Source organism: Podarcis muralis, chromosome 1, assembly GCF_964188315.1.
Source record: "Podarcis muralis chromosome 1, rPodMur119.hap1.1, whole genome shotgun sequence".
Lineage (NCBI taxonomy): Eukaryota > Metazoa > Chordata > Lepidosauria > Squamata > Lacertidae > Podarcis > Podarcis muralis.
In genome coordinates, this window is record NC_135655.1 from 114,514,431 (window position 1) to 114,532,763 (window position 18,333).

Consider the following 18,333-nt stretch of genomic DNA (forward strand, 5'->3'; position numbering starts at 1 on the left):
TATGTATAGCACAGTCTGTTCAAATCCCCATTGAGAGGGTGCCAGTTGAGTGCTATGAATATTTTGAGAAAGGCTATCCCAATTTTTCTACGTATGTACAGAACTGTGTGTGTGTGTGTGTGTGTGTGTGTTAGTTTATAATCCCTCCCAGCGATGCTTATAAATTATCGTGTCCCCTTTACTTGACTTTAAGAGGGAATACTAATGCAAGCCAGCTAAGGCACCATTTGAAGTCGAGCCCATAAAACATTAAGCTGTGGATAACACGTTGGGCCTCCCAGTCCCGCAGACTCAGCGGATGCCTTCTGAGTGACACACTAGACCATAAAGGGCCCACAGGGTTGGACTCTTTGTGCATTGTTTTGATTTATAGTACTATGTGAAATATGCCCTCACATGAAGAACATAAAAATAAAATCTACATGCACTATTTATTTATCAATTCAGTTGCCGGGAATTCCCTGGAAGACATATTAGAAAATCATTTTGTTGTTGTTGTAGCAGCTCACCAGTTGTGCGTATTATTAGTTATTGTATTGTATTGTGATTTATTTATTTTTTTTAAATGCTGGAAGAAACAGAAACTGCCATAGAAAGCCACTTTAGATCTGGAAGTGGTTAAAATATTTCTTCATTTGAAGCTGTTTATTCTGTTTTGTTTACAGATCTACAACACTTGGGTAAAAGTGAGATTTAACAAAACGATACATTCCCCCCTCTTCTCTCAGTTAACAACATGGTATTTTTAAAAAAAGATAACGAGGTGAATATTATATATATATATATACATATGTTATACTATATATATCCATATCCATCCTCGTTGTCTAGACAGACACAAATGTAGGAGTAAAAACCTCTCACACACAAAAAGAATTGCAGTTGTTGCCATCATAGGACGTGGAGAGACGGAGCTGCATTATTAGTCAAACTGAAAAGTGAGGTTTTGCTACTGTTCTGTGGGACTTCAAAAGATCTGAATCTTAACTGAGTGCTTTTTAAAGCGATAAGGGATGCTTCCTTCTGAATTAATGGGCATGTATCGCTTCTAACGTGTACCTAATGCCACTTTCATGTTGAGAAAAGCTTTATAAAACCCAGTAAGAGATTAAATGCAACATACAAATAAAGAGGAAGAGTGGGGTGGGGGGAGGATGTTTGTGTTTCCTGTCCCTTCTAGGCTTGGGGCAGAAACATTAGTTTACACAAGGATTGTACCAATGTCTGCTACAGAAGACTATATTAAATATTGATAGACCTAATTTCCTATCTCGAAAGCCATTCTGAGCATTTCAGAAGGACTTCGTCTCCTAAACCCTACCGCAGTCTTTCCTTTGTAGATACTTGATTGTCAATATTTCATTCAAAGTTTCTTCTTCTTCTTCTTCTTCTTCTTCTTCTTCTTCTTCTTCTTCTTCTTCTTCTTCTTCCTCCTCCTCCTCCTCCTCCTCTTCTTCTTCTTCGTCTTCCCTCCCCTCCCTGTTCAGCAAAAGTAAGTTTGCGTTTCCAGTGACTTGTACAAAATTGATTTATGGTTAGCATAAATATCATATCATATAAATAATAATAATAGTAAAAAAAAAAAATAACTGAAACAACAGTTTTAGCCTGAATTGCTAAGAAAATCCTAATTACATCAACAGTATTATATTGCTCCTAAATGTCAGTCTGAAGGTGTTGCATATTTTAGACTTTAAAATTATAAACAGCAAGCAACCAGATGAAATGGTGTGTGCAACAGATAGGAAGGAACCAATTTATGTATGCAGAAGTTGGTCAAAGACCAAACAGTCAACTGGCCACTATATAGCAGAATATAACAATATATGAGATATAAGGTAGCTTTTAATGCTAAGTAAAACCATACCAAACAATCTGAAATAAATAAACATGTGATATATATAGATAGATATATATTAAAATAAAAAAATGTATCGGCTCTTTTGTGTAATGTTTCAGTTTTTGTATTAATCTATGACTTACAATTTGCTTAGTCCTTACATAAACTACAAACACCAGCCACTGTTACAACTGTTCAAAACTACTCTTTCTATTTCAGACCAAATATACTAAATAGGTGAAAATGTATAGTCACCAAAGACCTGAATCAATCTTCCCAAGTTAAGGGGGAAAGGGGGTGTGAAGAAACTCTACAAATATCCACATAAATACATTGAAGACCAGGATTAAATAATCAATGATACAAAAAAAAAAAAAAAGAGTTCCTCTTAAAATAATAAATACATCTTATTTAAGTCCAAAGCAATCTTTCACATTACTGGAGAAAAAAAAATCTTATAAATTATAACTCTCGAAATAAGTCTCCGTTTTGGTCCCAAATGTTGTAAACGCCTCATCAGGATTCACTTTCGTGGAGTTCTAATGGATTTCTACAACTTACCTTCCAGTACATCGTTACCAATTATTACTCCCTTGAGGGAATGTTGAGATTTATTTATTTTTGTTAAGGATATTGCACTGCCATGCTTTTAAACGGCTAAAACATTTAAGAGGACAGCGAGGGGTGGGGGATGGGGCGGAAATAATTTTCATGGACTCGGTCGCCAACGAAAACAAGAAATAGGTAGCTTCTACCGGGGACACACAAAAAAACCCACTGTAATACTCAAAGTAATACTGCAACGTCAGGGGCAAAGTGAGGTAATTTAAACGCGAATGCATTTCAATCTCTCTCTCTCTCTCTCGCTTTCTCTTTCTCTCTTCCTCTCTCTCTCTTTCTTTCTGAACGCGTTCCAGTCTACTACAGATGCGTCAGTTTGGGCGCCTCCTGAAGCCTTCCCTGAGATGTGTGGTGAGAAGTGAGATCTGTGTACGTGGGATGGGGGTCACAAGGTCCATGGTGATGGTTGCCTGGGATCTGAGCAGCGCAGCTGTAGTCCACGCTGGCAGATGAAGGATGGGAGAGGTGGCCGATGTTGAACATGGGGCCGGAGGCTGGCATGGAATCAACGAAGTTCCCTCCGACATAGACGGGGCTGCCCTGCAAATTGGGGTTGGCGAAGCCGCCGTTGCTTTGCATGGCGTGATGGTCGTACTCGGCGCCTGGGTATCTCTTCTGCTGGGGCAAGCAGCTGCTGAGAGGCGCCGTGTAAGCCGCCAGCCCGTACATGTTTTGCTGGGATTTGGCAAAGGACGTCGGCGACGGGGCGTCGTAGCTCAAGCTGTTGACGGTGGGCAGCTGGCTGGAGTATCCTACATGGTTGGGCCCGCTCAAAGGCGGGCTCCGGTCTGGGGACTGCCCTACCGGGGAGTGCATAATTCCTTTCGCTTTTTGGTCTTTTTTGTACTTCATCCTCCGGTTCTGGAACCAGATTTTGATCTGGCGCTCCGTCAGGTTCAGCAGGTTGGCCATCTCCACCCGGCGAGGGCGGCACAGATAGCGGTTGAAGTGGAACTCCTTCTCCAGCTCCACTAACTGCGCGCTGGTATAGGCGGTGCGGACCCGCTTGGAAGCGGGACCCGGGGGGCTTTTGTCCTCGCAGTTCTCTCCTGTCCAAAAAGGAGAGAAAGAAGAAAGAGAGGAGGTTGGCTGGCTGGCTGGCTAATTTACAAAGCCTGAGAGTATTAACATTGCAGCGGCCGGGGGAGGGAGGGACGGGGGAGGGACGGGAAATGCTTTGGCACTCTGGGGCAGCAGAGGACTAGGTGCCAATTTTGTGGGGCGCGGAGCGAAAGAGGCGCACAAATCGCTATTATCACGCAGTTCCCACACTGCGGGAGACCTGCCCGAATTGGTATTATCCTCTATTTGTGGAACATCTTTAGCTGTTCACGGTCTTCTTTTTCCTGAAGGTCCCTCTCCTCCTGAAATTCTAACCCACCCACACCCCACCATTCCACACTTTCCCCAAAGTGTTAAATCTGGACATTCAAAGCGAACTGAAACAGGACGGGAAAAGGACCGGGATATGTCTTCCCCGTGCACAATTGCCATTAATTAGCGAGGGTCGCTGCCTCGTATCCGCACGGGAGAGGCGTGATTTAGGGACAGGGTGATCCAAACGACACTTTCCCCAAATCCTTCGATTTCATTGGATTTTATTTTATTTTCTTGAGACGGGAGGTGCTACAGCCGAGGTTTTCAGCTGCGGACATCACTCCCTCCCTCCGTCGCCCAGTGTCTACAATGAGAATGGGGTTCGATCTCCCAACTCCGGGGTTCTCAGAGGGTTAGGAAAGTTACAGTTCCAGATGAGAGAGTTGTAAATCATCTAACTTAATTGGAAGAATCGATCGATCCCTGACAGAGCCCAGGAAGGTTCTCTTGGCTGCTCCCAAATAGGAGCAGGGCCCAGGCCTCCAAACTTGGAAGACAATAGGAGCCGCCGCCGCCGCCGCCTCTGGTACAGCTAACAAGAGGAAATCAGGCGCGTTTATTAGCTCCGAGGCGGTGCTCTAACTAGCAAGACAGCAGAAGTGGGGGATCCCATAGGAAGAGCGCCGGGCGCGCGGGGGGTGGGGAAGAACCCGGGTTTACAACTCTCTACGCTCCCCTTCCCCAGGAAAGTTGGCAGCAGCCATTTCAAGACAAGGGAGAAGGTCGCAGTGGTTGGATCTGCGACCGCGTCAGCGTGTCTGCATAATAAACACACGTTTTGTTAGACTGCGTGTTTGCATTTTGTACGCACCTTTGACACTGCTCGGGTTTAGACAGTCTGTAAACTTTCTGCATGCCAAATAAGGGGAGGAATGCTTGGGTGTGCACCTTGTCACCACCAAGATGGTTTCAGAGGACAGAGTCGCCAAAAGCAGGCCACACACGCTTGGGGACAGAAGGTGATGAACCGCTACTGTTTATTTGTGATGGAGTTATAACTGATTTGATACTTTTATTGCTTTATCGCGCTTATTGTAAATCGCTCTGTCGTTTTTTTAGAATGAAGAGCGGTCTAAACGCTAAGTAAGTAAGTAAGTAAGTAAGTAAGTAAGTAAGTAAGGGACAGAGGCAGGGAGGGACAGAGGGAGGGACAGAGGGAGGTTGGTCGGTCCACTCTGGATCTGGAGAAGAGACCGGCCTGCTAGAAGAAAGATGGGGATTTATTGGTTCATTGTTTCCCCCCTCCCTTTTGGGTAACGATAGCTTTTGCATCATTACAGGCTTTATAGATTCCCCAGATCAACTTCTGAAAAAGAAGGGTTGTCGTGGAATCTGATGCAAAGCACCATGGATAAATTGCAAAATGGGGGGAATTGTGGGAAGAAGGAAGCTCTATGGTCTGTGGGTGACTGCATGTGCCAGAAGAAAGCTGGACACTCGGAATGCAAATTGGTGATATTGTATGTTGTATCGATTTTCATTTTTTATTGTGTTTTATTGCATTTGCATTTTGTACACTTTTTGGATATTTCTTATGTTCAGCCATTTTTAAAGTTCTTAAACAAATGACACTTCCAATAAAAAAGACACCTCTTAAAATAAGACTCCTAGTAACGCATTTTGCAGTGGGGATCCTTGCGAGCCTAAACTTTGAAATCACAAAAGAGCGGGAGGTTCTCAAATTCCATTCCCCGCCCTTGCACTTTTATTTGATTTTCCTCTTCCTACCCCAGACTAAAACCCTTACTGAAAACCAATTCCCATCTATTTAAATGAGACTTTACCCCTTAAATGCACTTGGGTAACTAACCTCTATGAGAAGGGGCAAGGGAAGGGCAATATTAAAGGAGGAAATCTTTAGGCTGGTGCTATTTCTATATGAAATCATCAATGTAGGCTTTGAAGTCGCACAGAATTCGCCCTCTGGCTGAACGTTCAAATGACAGCTGGAGGGGGGAGGAAATAAATGTTGCCAAGACAAGTCATTCCATCTACATGGCTCTCCCAAAGACCAGCAAGATGTCTCCAACTCACTTGTATCTTGCAGGGCTGGGAGTCAGATAAACGTCACAGCCTGGTCTCTGATGTTCTAGATGGGTCTCCTACCTTCAATATTGGGGAGTTAAAAAGGGGGACTGGGTACACCCATATTAATGACTGCTAGCCATGAAGGTTCTGCACCACCTCCAAGTTCAGGAACAGTTTGCCAATTATTGGGTGAGGTGGCGAAAGAAGGCTCTTGCTGCTCTGTGCTGCTTGGAGGCTTCCCATTGTCATTGGTTAGACACTGCAGGATGCAGCATACTGGACTAGATGGGCCTTTGCTGTGCTGGTGGAGGGGAAGGGGATTTGATTCATAGACCCATAGAGTTGGAAGGCACCCTGAGAATCATCTAGGCCAGGGTTTCCCAAACTTGGGTCTCCAGCCATCATCCCTAATGAGGAAGACCAGGGATGACCAGTGGTCAGTGATGATCCCTGCAATGCAGGAATATGCAACTGTCCGATATACAGATTGAACTTGCAACCTTGGCATTGTCAGCACCATGATCACACCAACTGAACTATCCAGGCTTGGCTTTTTTTGTTACTGTTTTCAGGGTTTTTTGATGTATTTTGTGCTTTTACGTTGTTTTTAGCTTGTGAACTGCCCTGAGCTCTACAGGTGACCAGTTGGGTCCATCCAACCCAAACCCAGACCACTGGGGTCAATCCACTTCACAGCATTGTCTATAAGAGCAAACTCCTAACGGCCATAAAAACTCCAAGGGGCTGCCTCCACAAGTTGATGGACATTGCCATTCCAATGGTGTGTGTGCGCACCACATCTTGTGAATGATTATGCAGGGTGGGGCTTACCTGTGTGTCTCCCCCCTCCCGCTCCAATACTTTATTCAAGTGGGCACCCCTGACATTGCCTAAACCCTGATTGGCAGCGGCTCTGCATAGCCTCGCGGAGCGAGGCACTCAGGAATTGAACCTGCGACCTTCCGCATGCAAAGCTCGCTTGGCAGGACTCCTCCTCCTCCTGCTGCTGCTGCTGCTCTCTCTTTCCTGCCTCTTGCTCTCTGATTCGCGGTGTGTCTAGACTGGAGCAACCAAGGGAAACCCCCTCGAAGGGCACACAGGGCCTTGCTGCTCCCCAGGAGGTGGAGCTCGACTGGGTACCTGCGGGGGCGCAGCTGCTCTTCTGCTTGGAGTTCTGGCGGGACTCCTTCATCCAGGGGAAGATCTGCTTGCTAATAGTGGCCGCCGAGCCGCCCGAGGCGTTGGCCCCGCCTTTGCCCTTTTTGGCGGGAACCGAGTGGGCGGGGTTGCTGCTGGGCGGCGAGGGCGACGGCAACGCGGGGGGCGGAGCCTGTTGCTGAGGCGGCGGTTGCTGCTGCTGCTGCTGCTGTTGCTCGGCTAGGCCCGGCTGCTGAGGGCCTCCCTGGGCGCCTCCGGCGGGGCGCATGCAGCTGCCGCTCAGCTCGGCGCTCTTGTGGGCCGGAGGCGCCCGGATGGCGGCGGCGGCGGCTCCTTGGAGCGAGCAGGCCGAGCCTGGGTAGTCGGTGTCCAGGGCGGGCTGGGCGTAGGGCTGAGGAGGGCCCGGCGGGTAGCCGTAGGCGTCCGCTTTGCTGTAGCCGCCGTAGGCCCCGAAGAGGCCCGCGTTGTCGTAGTAGGCGGCCTTCTGCATGGTGGGCTCCGCCGTCGCCAAGGCCTCGGCAGCCCGCTCAAATAACATGGGCCGCCGCCCACCCCGTCACGCGGCCTGGCCTCCCTCGCGCCGCGGGCCTCGGCCAGTCGCTGCCCCAGAAGCCACCTGGAAGAGAGAAGCGGGATGGGGGCGGGTCGCAGAGACAAGAGAGAAACGAGACAACCGTCAGTGAGGGAGCGGGGAGGGCGCGCGCCTGAGGGGAAAGCGGGAAGTGGTTTCTTCACACGTTGGCAACTACCTAGGGGGGCAAAGGGCTCAGGAACAGCTGCCCTCTTATACAAACACGCACACCGTTGCAGTTTCACCTTCACACACATTTCCCATTCCAAATTCACCTTCACGACACACACAGACACTCCATTCCAATTTCACCTTCTGACACTCCTTTCCAGTTTCGCCATCACACACCACACAAACTGTTCCGATTTCACCTTCACACCACACGCACAAACACATGCCCGTCATATGTTCACAAGGCTACCTCATAAAACACTTCCGTGGCCTCATTTGGCACGCCTCTCACCAGTCTTATTAATTGTTTATTAATCAAATTAATACACTGCCCTCCTGCAAGATCTCGGGGCGGCTCACAGAATAAAATACAAGATAAAATGCGTGTAAATATTTAAACCAAGACATCAAAACGATAACTCCGCCTTTCCATAGACATATTTAAAAGGCTGTGGAATATTAATCAGCCAAGGGCCTGGTTGAAGAGGAGCGTTTTAGCCTGGCGCCTCAAAATATGTAATGAAGGCACCAGGCGAATCTCCCTGGGAGAAGCATTCCACAAACCGGGAACCATTATAGATTCTCTTCATACATTCATGATCTATACTAGGGCCAAGCGCACAGGCTCGGGCACGTTCTGATCGTGTGGAACTCTTGACCGCGCCATGAAAATCACACACGTGTACACTTGGATGGAATCCAGAGGCAATCCGTGCATCCCCTCGCCCCTTCTCAAGCGTGCACAAAACGGGCAAAACCAGAGGGCTCTGCGAAGGCAGTCACATGGTGCTGTCTCGGAACAGGTGCAAACTTATTTATAATGCTCACAGAAACAGTGGTCCAGCTGTGTTCTGAGATTCGAGCGATCTCCCCAACACAGGGGAAAGTTGCTTTTGTCGCACACATGCATACACACGATCTTCGTACCCGTTCTGCCAGTAAGGGTCTATAGGAATCAACTCCTAGGGGCCGAGGAGCTCCCTTCAGCCCCCCCAATGAAATATTTGAGGGAGTCAACCCTCCTCCCAAAGTTGATAAACATTGTCATTTAAACAGTGTATGCGCGCCATGTCTTGTGATCAATTATGTGGGTCGGGGTTTACCTGCGACCCCCTCCCCATATTTTATTCAAGTTGGCATCCCTGTTTCCAGGGTTCTGAAGGGTGGTTCGGCTCTAGCGTAGCGCCCTAGAAAAGCATTTTGTTGTGGCAGGAAGTAGCATAACTCTGCACAGAACGGTAGCCTTTATATGTCTTCCCTGCACACAGTCCCCATCCCCCACGGTTTCTTTCACACATGCACCACGTGGTAAACAACCCTCATACAGTATCCTTGCATCGCCTCTTCCGCTTGGTCCCTTGTCGGAAATCCTGCCCAGCCCAGACTATCATATGACTCCCCCTCTCCCTCATCACTGCTCCTCCCTGTCCCCTAGCAAGAAAGTAACTGGGTGCCCTCTCCTGCCAATTCCCACGGACGGTTTTTGCACGCTCTCTAATACAGTATAGTGCATTTCACCATTGGCCTCGCTTACATACAACCAACCATTTTTCCCTTCGCTCTCTCAAGAGCGCATTCCAGAACAATTAGCAATGCACCCCGCTCTTAAACACAGTTAACCGGGGTGCACGATCCATTGGAATCAATGGTTTTCTTCTCTTCCAGGTATAGGTTTCGAGAATCGGGTGTAAAAAAATGAGTGGTCCAGAGCCATTATACCACAGTGGCATGGGTTTTGAACTCTTGCACCTCGATGGAGAGCACAGGCAGCTGGAAGTGTACAACTCTGAAATCAATTGTACCGGCCTCCAACTAACAGTGTAGGGGGTGGGTGACTCTACAACTAAAGGAGATGCCCAAACCAAGCCGAATACAGTAATGGATAAACGGGTCTCTGAAGAGATAGGAAGGCATAGATCCTTCTGTACAATGTTCCCTTTGTCCAGCTAGGGTGAGGAGGAGTGAAATGTTTGCCCCTGATTTCCCAAAAACAGAGTGTTAAAGGAGGGCTTTCCATAACTTTATTTTAGTATTACAATAAACTGATGTTATTCCTAATGTAATGGGTGTGGATGTTTGTTTTTTAAAGGAACAGGTATTTTGCAAAGAAGGAAGAATTATCATTTAGCTTGGCGTGCTAAATTACCTTGGATCAGCTGTTACAAAAATAAGTTTGTTCAAGTGATTTCATTTCTAGCTTTCAAATTCTTACTGCTTTTGCATTTATATTTTTTTACGGTGCTCGAAAACCAAACACTTCTACAATATTATTTTCTTCTACCATATTATTATATATCTCTTTATTTTCCCGGAGGCATTTTTTATGGGCTCTACATTCTATCCCTTTGCCATTTTGGTATAAATATTAACCAACATTTTGTTGTTGTTCCTTTTTTGTCTCTTCACTCCCCCACCCTTGGGGTTTTATTTTTTCCTCAAGTCACGCATGCGCGCGACTATTTGTGAGCCAGGAGTGACATGATGGATTGAACCAGAACTGGAACCTGAAAAACCAGAGAAAATTCCATCTCTATTGTAAATCCTGTCTCTTGGTGTTTTGCTTTGTTTTTCCTGGGAAGATTTCTACGAAGTTAAAGTGTAACTAAGGGCATTCAATAACTTTCATTTGCAATATAAAGAAGAAATACATAGGTCAGCTACCTTAGCTCCTAGTCTTTAGAGATATTTCAACTAAGGTTTCTTGCAGATTGTTTTGACGCAAAAGCTATCTAAAGTAGAGAGAAGTGATTTCCAGGGCAGGGTTTTTCGCTGCAAGGGTCTCTTGTTTGTTTATTACCATGCAGGAAAGATTCCTGGTTGGGGAAATCCCTTATTATTGTATCATGTAGCATTAGATCTCCACTATTAGCTGTATATAAAACCTGCATTTTGTGGGTGTTGGAAGAAGGGATTGTTCTTCAATTATGGGAAACCCCCCCCCTTATTTTCTAGATTCTGATGAGTGTGCTTAGACATATCTGTGGCCCAAAATATAAAAATATGTGTGCGGTGCTCAGAGTTATGTGCTTAGACTGGAAAAACTTGGGTTCCTTTCTCCATTAAACCCAGAAGCACCCTGGGTAACTTGGGCCAGCCACTATATCTCAAACTAAACTATAGGGAAATTCTGGAGATAAAATGGATTGGGGAATGTATGGAGACCCAAGCTTTTAGGAGCAGAATTCAATAGATAAATAGATAATTGCTTATCAGTGTATCGTTTGGATGCCGTGTATGAAGCATACAGTATATTTTTAATAGGCCAGTCAGTTGAATTTACATCTGTGCTCAGAACTGAGATGTCTAGGAAATATTTTCTGAAACTCCTAATTTCCAAAGATGAAAAGTGTCATTTGCAATCAGTGATCATTGGGTTCCTAGCACATCACTTATAAATGCATTCCTCAGAGATAAGACTGAATTAATTCAAATTAAATTTATTCACAAGTAAGTGGTGAACAGTCCAATCCCATCCCTGTTTTACTTAGAATCTCTACTGAGTTTGTATGGGACTTTCCCCTAACAGTTAAAGTATGCACTGAATTGCATCTTTTAAGATCACCACCAGCAAGTAGTTGTCAGCTCCAAATGCTGTCTGAAACGCTACCCCTCAAGCAAGTTTGCTAAAGGATGCAATTCATAAGCCTTTGAGCCTGAAGGCACAATTTCCAATTATTTAATTGTGTGGTTACAGCTTTCAACCCCTGCATTTTTGGTCCCCAAATAATCCTATGAAATTAAAATCTCTGTGGGAGCTGACTGAGTGCTCGTGAATCTGGATGTTTACATCCGAATAAATCAGCTTATGATCACAAAATGTAGTGTTCTGATAATGATACCAGACAAGCTGATGTCTGTCACTACCAGCCTCCCCCAAACAGTTTTGCATTGTTTGTATTTATAGGATATCTTTCTTTTCACCTTATATGTTTTCTGACTCCCCAATAATCATTTATGGATGTCATAGCTACAACTTAATTTATCACACAACATAATTATCATAAAACATTCCTAATTACTATGTTTTCTCATCTTTGTCATAATCTACTACCCTTACTTTAACCTACAAAACATTCCAGGTGCCTGCATTTTAAATTGGAGAACAATAGTTGGGTGGGTTGGTTGGTTTGGACACATTTTGGTTCTTTCAGCTAGGTTCCTTACAGTGTAATCCTATACATGTCCGCTCAGAGGAAAGACCTTTTTAGGATAAATGATAAATGGTTCCTAGGTAAGGCAGTATTAATTTCAGCCTAAGAGTGGTGATTTTTTTAAAAAGGCAACTTTAAATAAAATACAATTTAGGACATATTGCATATATCCATTCCACCTCCTTCAGAAATCTAAAATATAGTGAGCACTTCTAGAAGGGGTAGCAGTGTTAGTCTGTTACAACAAAAACATCAAAGTCTCGTGGGACTTTTCAGGCTGACACATTTATTGTGGCATAAGCTTTCTTGGTCTTGAAGTCCCCTTCTTCAGATGCATGAAGTATTATCCTCAAGCACTGGAAGAAATTTATATCTATAAACACACACGGTTTGTTGCAAAATGCCATGAAATACAAGAAGGATACGGGTTTTTTATTTTTAACAAAGATGAAGAAAGACCAATAAGGAGTTACATGATTTCCTTCCATGTATCTAATAACGTTGAATCACTTATTTATTCACGAATGATCATCTACAATCAGAAAGTTCAACCCTCAGCCATTTACAAATTCACTGGTAGTCTGCTCTGAATTGTTTTTGTTTATTCCAACCCAGCACCCTCTCGCTGCCTCCTGCTTCATTCACCAAAACCAGGTTTCTCCCAAATAGCGCACGGAGCCTTCAGAGAGAATCTTGCTGCAAAACTGAGGAGCTTTATTTCTTTTCTGAAATACCAACTGCTTGTGAACTCTGCTTGAACCTAACAAGGAGGCAAAGGGCCATAAATCACATGGACAATGCTCTACTGTTTGGTGGCTCATCTTTTTAGATCTACACACGCGCGCGCACACACATTTTCTCCCTCTTTCCTTATTTTCTTTCCTTCCCCTCTCTCTTTTAAAACAACAACAACAACAACCCTAATGGCACGTTTTGCTTTTGCCAGGATGTCATAGGCTAAAAGCAATGGGGTTCTTTTCGTAGGTAACACCCAAGCACTTAGTGGTTTGGCCCGAGCTGTTTACAAGCTGCGTGGGAGGCAGAGCAGGGAGCAGAATTCGCTCCCGAGCCCAAGGAAGCCACAAAATATCCGTGCCCGTGTTTCGAATTTCCTTTTGCAAGCATCTAGAGAGGTTCACCTTGTCTGAACCGTTGTGCTATTAGGCAGAGTAATGGATCCCATTGTTCCCTTACTACTACTCTCAATCCACTGCGAGGAATAATCTCTCCAAATCAAACTGACTACGGGGCGTGGGGGCGGAGAATGAGAGTCTCAGCAACTACCTACCCCCTTTCACACACCCCTCTCTCTCTCACACACACACACCCCACCACCACGCACAAAACACCACGTGCCGCAGAAGAGCCCCCAACTCCGCTTCTGACAAGTTCCCGGGCGCTGACAATTGCGTTCGATCGGATCCCCAACCCGCATATTCATACGAAGCAAGTCCTCTACTAATGCGTCCACTACACTTAATTCTGCTGGGGATCAATACCTAATATGATCCCGAATAAATAAAAAGCAGTAAGAGAGAGAGGGAGAGGGAGGCCGGAGGAGTGGTTAATAAGCAGCCGGAGTTCTCACTGCGCATATCAATGCACCTGTCACGGTGCTGTGTAGCAAAATTTATGACTTGCTGGCGCTAGGGCAGTAAACGCTTCAGTAAGGAATGAAAGCAGCGAAGGGGGGAAGAAGAAGTAGGAGAAGGAGAGAGAAAGAAAAAGAAGAGGGCTTGTGCGGGGGGAGGGGAAAGACCTGGCACGGCGTAGTGTAAGACAGGCTGCGTAGGAAGGGGAGAACGGCGAAAGAATGCCCCAGTCTGCAGAAAATTTCCCTTCTCCTGCAGCCTACGAGGGGGCAGATCAGTATATAAAAGGGCCGAGCCGTTGTCCTTTTGGCGCTTTCCCCGCTTCTAAAGCAAGGCTGATATTCACACCGCGCCGTGGCAACCTCTGAGTCCAGGAGAAGCCCTTTTCTACCGACGGAAGGACTCTCCGGGTCTTTGCTGGGAAGAAAGGCAGGGTTGAACCGAGTGATCTGCTGCGGCCGCCAGGAAAGAGCCTGAGGAAATGAGCTATTCTTCGAGGGAGGGGGAGAGAGAAATGGGTGATGGATGTAAATTGACCATAACTGCCATATTCTATCACCGTCCTACTGGATCATTTTGGCTATCACCGCCATGCTGGCAGAGGCATTGTGTATATTCGGTGTTATGAGCTTGTACACAGGAGCTCATGCGTTATGATGATATGTAGATGCTTCTCCTCTTCCTTCCGTTCATCTGTTTGTTTCCACTAACTCGCAGTCTACAACATAGTCATGCTCTCTCAGTACATTGGCTCGAAGGGCATATATATACAGTGTGTCTGTGTGTGTGTGTGTGTGTGTGTGTGTGTGTGTGTGTGTGTGTGTATAGGCATAGACTTCATCTGTAGCCTTGGGGAAGATACTTCGTGTTGGGAAGGGAGCTATTTTAACACTAAAGATGAGGTATGCTCACATATTAAGAGCTTCTTGAGTAAATCTACTTCGAGCGTAACTGTGTAGTAAATCTAGAGTTGGGGGAACGGGGCATGATCCATTAAAAAACGGAGCACGTTAAAACCCAACAGGGTTCAACGCCTTTGGTTTCATGTCGTTAGACGGTCGCTGGCATCTGCGTTTTGTGGGACCGAGCAGGATCCTTGTGGTACAGCTTCATCAAAGGCTTTTCCTAGCCCACCACCATCTTTAATAATGATCTACTGAAGCGGCATGATAGGATATCAATTCTGCTTAGGCAAAAAAAATAACCTCCGTGGCAATAACCTTTTATCTATGTACTCCAAGTATTTGTTTGAGGCCACTGAATATTAACAATATTTTTATTTTTTTTGAAAATCGATTGTCAGTTACATTATATCATGTGTATTAGTGCTCCTAGGGGGATGAACTGCCAGGATCCCCCCCCCCCCCGACAGACACACACAAATACACGCTTCCTGCTCCATTTAAAATCCATCATCTACTGGTAAACCTCACGTGGAGAAAGAAAAGTAACAAATGTAGCCGAAACCATATTTTTTAAAAAACCAAACACTCACCACAGTTACGTTTTTTCTTGTACTGTATTTTATCTCTAACACTTTTGATAGGCTCTTCAGATTCCTTTGGAAAAAACGTGGAGATGTACCTGGAACAAAGGGGAAAACTCAGTGGACCCCCCCCCCCCCGTTTTTAACCAGGGGCATCATAAATAATGTATATATTAGGCAGAGCTATTCACTCTTACATGTATAATGCAATAGGACATGCTCCCAGATAGGTGCGCAGAGGGACTGCAGTCCTCTTTGACTTTACGGTTTTAAGCGGGTTTCTTTTTCTTTGTTAAAAATAATGTCTAACTTTCTTTTTATTGAAATATTATACCAAAAGTGCTGGGGCAACTTTCTGAGCTTTGGATATACTCTGTGTGCAAATTTACACAGAATCAGAGTCACACGCATCCATGCACACATACATGCCTTTCTCTCCCCCCCCCCCAAATATTTAACCATTTGGGGAAATAAGGAATTGCAGAAGCCCTGAACTCAAACTTTCAGAATCTTTTTCACACGCACACATGCACAGGGCTCCATAGCATCTCTATGTGCCCGGCTGAGAATGGAGAAGAAATACCCCCCAAAAGTTGTTGTTCTGAGCAGCCAACTTTACAAGCACCCACAAAAAGCGGGTTTGGTGTACTCCAGCGCCAGTACACCCCGCGCCCCAGAAAGCCATATGCACCAGGCGTATGAAGACAAGGGAAATAGGATCGAAGGCAACAGCATTCTACTCCGAAGAATGGAAAGCTAGCAGGGAGACCCCCGCGCCATAACCCGAGGCTCATGCATTATGTATGGATGTAGTGAGCTTGGGTATGTCACAGGGAGAAAAGCCCGGCCATCACACACCCCTTCCAGAATCTTAGCAGCCCTTCTGCACTTTTCACACGAGGGCTGCTCCATGCAAGACGCAGCCAGATTATTATTATTATTTTGCTGATGCCAAGGAGTGATTTACCTGCCCTCCCTCCCCAGAAAAGCAGCTCGCGCCATTAATTTGGGGCTACCGTTACCATTTCGCATCGGAAATCTGCCAACTAAGAACTTTGAAGAACATTAACAGAGCTAGTAGGTAGGGCAAGTGGGGGGGGGGCGGGGGGGGAATCCCTCCTCGATGAAGCCTGGGTCATTATAAAGAGAAATATCTAACAAGCATAAGCCTTTGAAATGACCTTTGGCTTGTATAGCAATAACTCACCACTTAATGAACAACCAGCGGAAGCCCCCTCCAAGAGCTGGCAAGGAATCGAGATTCCAACTTTTCTTCTCTTATCCCTCTCCAAGCCCAACTGGGAAGCAAAGCAGCCCCTTCCTTCCCTCTTTCCCCGAGCCACCTCTAATTTATGCCGACAAAGTGGAGTGTGTGGGGAAGTGGAGCTGGCTGGTCACACACGATGCTCTAACCAGGTCTTTGGTCTTCCAAGGCCTGTGCCCAGCAAACGTCTTATATAATACATCCACGTGGGCGGACGTCAACTTTAAGTGGTTTTATTTATTTTTTTCGCCCTAACCCTTTTAAAAACGCAGTTCATTAGAAATAAGCAGTGCGTCTGTGAGTGTGAGTGTGTACAGTATAAGAAGAAAGCTTAAGTTGAAGGGGGGGGTGTGGTCAGCATCAGAGAAGCGCCTGAGCTGAAGGATCATTATTTGCACATACAAAAAAAGGCAGACATTGTTACCCGCTGTTGATTAACGTGGTAAGTTTTCATTTTGTGTCTAATTAATTATCGACTTCTGAATCCTTCTACAGCAGCAATAAGACAACGCAGAAAGATGCTGATGGGAAACTCTCTCTCTCTCTTTAACAAAAAAAGAGTAAGCAAAAGCAAATGTTTAACGTGCTAGTTTGGGGTTTGTTTTGATGCGCAAACTGTCGCCCGAGTTTCCTGTCTTCTGCCGCAGCCTTGGGCGCCTCCTGAGCAGAAGCGGCTTCCAGAAACAAGCCTGAGCTCTCCCCCAAGGGCTGTCAGGGATTTGCTGAGACTCCAGGGCCGATCTCTGAGGATCCCCCAGCGCGCCCCCACTCCAAGATAGAGAGAGATGATTGAAATTTTAGGTGAAGTTCCAAGTAGGAGACTCCTCCGCCGCGTAAGGAAATGAAATGCCGCTTGTCGTAATTGGATTCAGCGGACTAACTTGTCAGGCCCGCAGCTTGGAGGCAAAAGGGACTCTAAAGGTGAATGGAATGGGGCGTGGGGGGGAGGTCGCTTGCTTCGAAACCTCTTCTGATAGAGACCAGCGCAGAACATTTACCAAAGTGCTGCTTTCTTCCTCCTTTCCATCGTTTAGCGAAAATAATACGAATTAACACTATGTGTAGGATGTGCGGAGTGGTGGAAACTTGAGTTGGGGAGCGACAAAAAGATCATGTGTCTATTCATTCCTTTTCTACATGAGCATACGACGAGCTGAAAGCTATGCATTACTTCCAAGGGAGCAAGTCCCACTGAACTTAGTTGGACTTAACTTCTAAGTGAACGTCCATTAAGACTGGGCTGCATGAGCAGAACGCTGCACGCTTACGATGCAGCAAGTTTTCATTGAAATCAGTTCGATTTCTCCAGGTACAAATGCTGTAGATTCAAGAATACCGGGATGCCATTCGCAGCGCTAGTTGTAAATTCCCACTGAAATCATAGACTGAAATCCAAGTAAGACAGCGATCCTTTCCTTACTTACCTGGGAGTGATCTGCATTGAGTTCAATGTGCAAGATTGCTCTCAAAGTGAATTTAAAACCGGAATGGCTTTTAAGGCCCCTGATTTTAAACAGGATCGAGTTTCTTTGGATGTAAAGAAACGGAGTAAAAGACAAATGAGCTATCCACCCACTCGATATTTTTAATAATGTGAGCCCTGCTTGATGGCAATTGGCCGCAGTCCAGCACAGAGCTCAGTACACCTGTGTTGCAGTCCCAAAGGCACCTAGGGAGTAAGTCCCGTTGAATTCAGTGGGATTTACTTCCGAGTAAACAGGCTGCGCAGATGCGGCTGCACTGTTCGCTACCATATGTGGGGTTGGTTGCGCCTAACTCTGATGGGTTGTAGCTCTTATTTCTTTCGATTATGGGATGGTTCATGCACACAGGCAGATACACAGACCCTAGGAAGCGCCACTGTAGATGGAGCCATGAAAAATATTTCAGAAGTATGACAAAAAGTGGTTCCCCCCCACGTCCCCAGCATTTTGCTTTTGTTTGTTTCTTGCGGGAGGGAACAATTCAGAGAAGGTGGCAAATTCATTGTAAAACGAACGCGAAGTATGAAGGGCGAGTCAACGTTTCCAGAAAGAGCCACCAGAAGCAATAGGCAGTGACACGATTTCCACTA

General features: G+C 45.7%; 1 protein-coding gene and 1 long non-coding RNA gene across 9 annotated transcripts in view; one reads left to right on the forward strand and one right to left on the reverse strand.

Moving 5' to 3' along the window:
- Positions 1–615: 615 nt before the first annotated feature.
- Positions 616–18,333, reverse strand: part of HOXD3 (homeobox D3) — a 92,335-nt gene continuing 74,617 nt past the window's right edge. For 7 of the 8 annotated variants that reach the window (XM_077916760.1, XM_077916734.1, XM_028748930.2 and 4 more), the window contains 2 exons: positions 7,007–7,640; positions 616–3,510 (listed from right to left, as the gene is read on the reverse strand). In XM_077916760.1, coding sequence (XP_077772886.1) covers positions 2,762–3,510; positions 7,007–7,562 — 1,305 coding nt within the window. In that variant the 5' untranslated portion in view covers positions 7,563–7,640 and the 3' untranslated portion in view covers positions 616–2,761. Of the gene's footprint in view, positions 3,511–7,006; positions 7,641–16,202; positions 16,291–18,333 lie in introns of those variants that run through there. The other variant, XM_028748913.2, reaches the window with a different exon arrangement.
- LOC114606571 (uncharacterized) lies at positions 3,460–5,440 on the forward strand. The gene is made up of 2 exons (XR_003708909.2): positions 3,460–4,921; positions 5,119–5,440. It is a non-coding gene; the product is annotated as an uncharacterized LOC114606571 (long non-coding RNA).